General features: G+C 39.2%; 1 protein-coding gene across 1 annotated transcript; it reads right to left on the reverse strand.

Annotated features, from left to right (window-relative positions):
- Positions 1-429: 429 nt before the first annotated feature.
- zgc:174906 (uncharacterized protein LOC571548 homolog) lies at positions 430-1,900 on the reverse strand. Its single transcript, XM_054609037.1, has 4 exons — positions 1,725-1,900; positions 987-1,314; positions 817-894; positions 430-729 (listed from the first exon to the last, which is right to left on the reverse strand). Exons 2-4 carry the CDS (start codon positions 1,300-1,302, stop codon positions 449-451), a joined length of 675 nt encoding a protein of 224 aa, XP_054465012.1. The 5' UTR covers positions 1,303-1,314; positions 1,725-1,900; the 3' UTR covers positions 430-448.
- Positions 1,901-2,840: the final 940 nt, after the last annotated feature.

The following is a 2,840-nucleotide window of genomic DNA, read 5'->3' on the forward strand; positions in this document are numbered from 1 at the left end:
ACTAACACAGACACTATGAACAGAACATTTAAAAAACAGTTTTTTCAAAGAACTTTCATAAAACAAAATACAAGTTTCTTTGTATATTATTGTAATGAAAGCTGTCATAGACAAAGTAAAAAAAGAAAATCATTGACTTTAACACAATATCTCAAGGTCGAGGCTTTACAATCAGCCAGACACTCTCTATCCTTGGTCCCGTACTTTGGCATTGTAGTAAAATTGCAGTATGAACTATCAGGATGACAAAATTCTATACAGACTCTGTATATGAAGAACATTGACCAAAAGGTCTCAGTGGTACTAAATGTCACTCTGGGTTTATTCCATAAAGTAGGAAAGTCTTTAAGTGTTGTTTGTTTTCTGATATGGAATGAGTCGAGAGAAAAACACTCCTTCTGAGTTATAACAGGTTTGCAGTCTCAGCAAGTACCAGACAGTGAAGGCCTCAGTCGGTCTCCAGCAGCGAGTCAATGCTTTCAGGTGGCAGCGCACTCTCTTTCTGACTGAGCAGCGAGTGCAGGTGAGCAGCAGTGGCTTTTTCCCTTTGGCAGGTTTTCCAGAAGCGCAGCATGGCAAACACTCGCTCCGTGTGGAGAGAATGGTCTTCTTCAATCTGTTCCAACTTCACAGAGGGGACGTCCAGAGCCAGTATGCCGATCTCCTTCCAAGATCTGCCGATGGTACGAGCCACGGTCATCAGCTGCTTCTCATTAACTAAGCCAGGGCCTGTGCGATGAGACAGAGACAGATACAGTAGGTGACGTTCTCTAAAATGTTTTTGAAGGGAATAGCTTTAAGTGTAGTGTGACCCACCTTTGTTGCGCTGTTTGGACGGAATGTTCTCTTGTAAGGCAGGAGCTGATTTTCTCTTTCTTGATTTTTCACTCTTCCCTTTTAAAGAGAACACTTTTATATTTAACATGGGGAAACTACAAGTGTTATATAATGAGATTAGTGAAAATACTGAAAAGACTTTGTCCTACCTGAAGACGGTGTGTTGACTTGCACATCCTTAATAAAGCAAAGCATTGGGAAGGTTTCCTGCAGGGCCTGGCTGTTCAGCAGTTCCAGAAGACCCCGCGCTGCTTTAGCACCCCTCTGGATGATGTGATCCAGCAGGTCTGTTACCTTCTCACTGGGAACACGGCAAGTTTTCACCCGCTGGTAGCCTTGAGCAGACAACAAACTGCTAGAGTCTGCATGCTGCAGGACAAAATCGGCGTCTGCACTTAGAATTTCAATCAGCTTGACCTTCTGGCTTCTGAGTAGTTGGATTTCTGCTGCTGGTTCCTCAGCCATGACTGAATGTCACTTAAATAAGAAAATAAAGTGTTGATACATTATTTTAATGCATGCACAGATCAAAGCTGAAATAACTGTAAAAAAAAAAGTATTGAATCGACTGTGGCAATTCAACAAAACACAGTTATCTTTAGTCAGTTATTTCACAATTAAGATCCCACAATGAGGTCATGGTGTACTTCTTTAAGCAATGAAACCTTAACATATTTATCATTGATGTGAGTGATATTATTGTGAAGGATTTTCCCTTCTTGTATGTTAAACTTCCCTTTTGTGGAGGTTACAGGTAACTTAAGGCAGGACTTCCTGGTTTCCTGCCGGCTATGTGAGATTCAGCACTAGATGCGCGTCACACTCTCTCTCCCATACCACGACCGGCTTTATGTTACAACCAAAATCTATTCCCATCTGATTCTTACCACGGTTGAAAGCAGGTTGTTTGCGTTTTTCTGTTTACATGGGTTGGTTCAAGCGCTTCTACCTGCTCCCGCTGCTCTTTCTTCTTCGTCTTTTTTTCTGCAGCCTGATGCATTCCTCATCACTATGCAATCGTGTTACTACCAGCATCTCCTTTCCGTGTGCCTCCCTCCGGTGGACGGATGACTTCACTGCAGTAATCTGCCGTGGCTGTGAGGATTGAGTGACATCTGGTGGAATAGATCACACATTGCAGTCGCTCCTGAGAAAGCCACGCATAGTTCTTTTATTTAAGGAAAAATAACACAATGTCTTAATAAATAGAAAACACTTTTATTGATTCACATGTTACAGCAGAACGGAGACGGTCTGAGAGGTAACTTGAATGAAACACATGAACCAACATTTTTTTAAATAAAATTATAGGTGGCGTTAAAAAATAACCTACAGAGATTATACCTAACACTATATTGTAGCGAATTGTGTTGAAGTCCAGGAGTGCATCTAATCAAATATACAGTGTAGGTATATATGTATTGTTACAGTACTAATACAAATAATATGAATAATAGAAATAAAATAATAGAAATAAAATAATAGAAATAAAATAATATCTATCTATCTATCTATCTATCTATCTATCTATCTATCTATCTATCTATCTATCTATCTATCTATCTATCTATCTATCTATCTATCTATCTATCTATCTATCCAGCCTTCCACTTACCTACCGATCTACATATCCCATCTATTTATCTGTATGTATCTTTCAAAAAATATTAAAGGAGACTAGAAGAGAAAGTATTATGGTATGTGTAAAGCTGTGTCTCTGGAATTAAATTAAATTCCTGATCAAACACTCACAGTTGTTGTTATTCATTTACATTCTTTAACAGTAAACTAAAAAGCTTCTCTTCTTCTGGGCCCTCTTAGTCAATTTAAAAAGCTCAAACATTCATGTTGACTCCGAGAAATGTTTTGTTGTTCATACCGTGGAAGTGGAATGCTGTCAACATGGGAGTAAATATTTGATTTATTTATTCGAGCAGGAAAGATTCCCTGAACAAACGGCAAACAGAAGATGTGTGTGTGTGTGTGTGTGTGTGTGTGTGTGT

This window comes from Anoplopoma fimbria, chromosome 12 (assembly GCF_027596085.1).
Source record: "Anoplopoma fimbria isolate UVic2021 breed Golden Eagle Sablefish chromosome 12, Afim_UVic_2022, whole genome shotgun sequence".
NCBI lineage: Eukaryota > Metazoa > Chordata > Actinopteri > Perciformes > Anoplopomatidae > Anoplopoma > Anoplopoma fimbria.

What these genes read in the sequence shown, in the direction of transcription:
- zgc:174906 (XM_054609037.1), bottom strand. Translation starts at nt 1,302, where the DNA reads ATGGCTGAGGAACCAGCAGCAGAAATCCAACTACTCAGAAGCCAGAAG. An exon ending in AGTCAACACACCGTCTTCAG is followed by an intron (nt 895 to 986) that starts GTAGGACAAAGT and finishes TCTCTTTAAAAG; the next exon opens with GGAAGAGTGAAAAATCAAGA. An exon ending in GTCCAAACAGCGCAACAAAG is followed by an intron (nt 730 to 816) that starts GTGGGTCACACT and finishes CTCATCGCACAG; the next exon opens with GCCCTGGCTTAGTTAATGAG.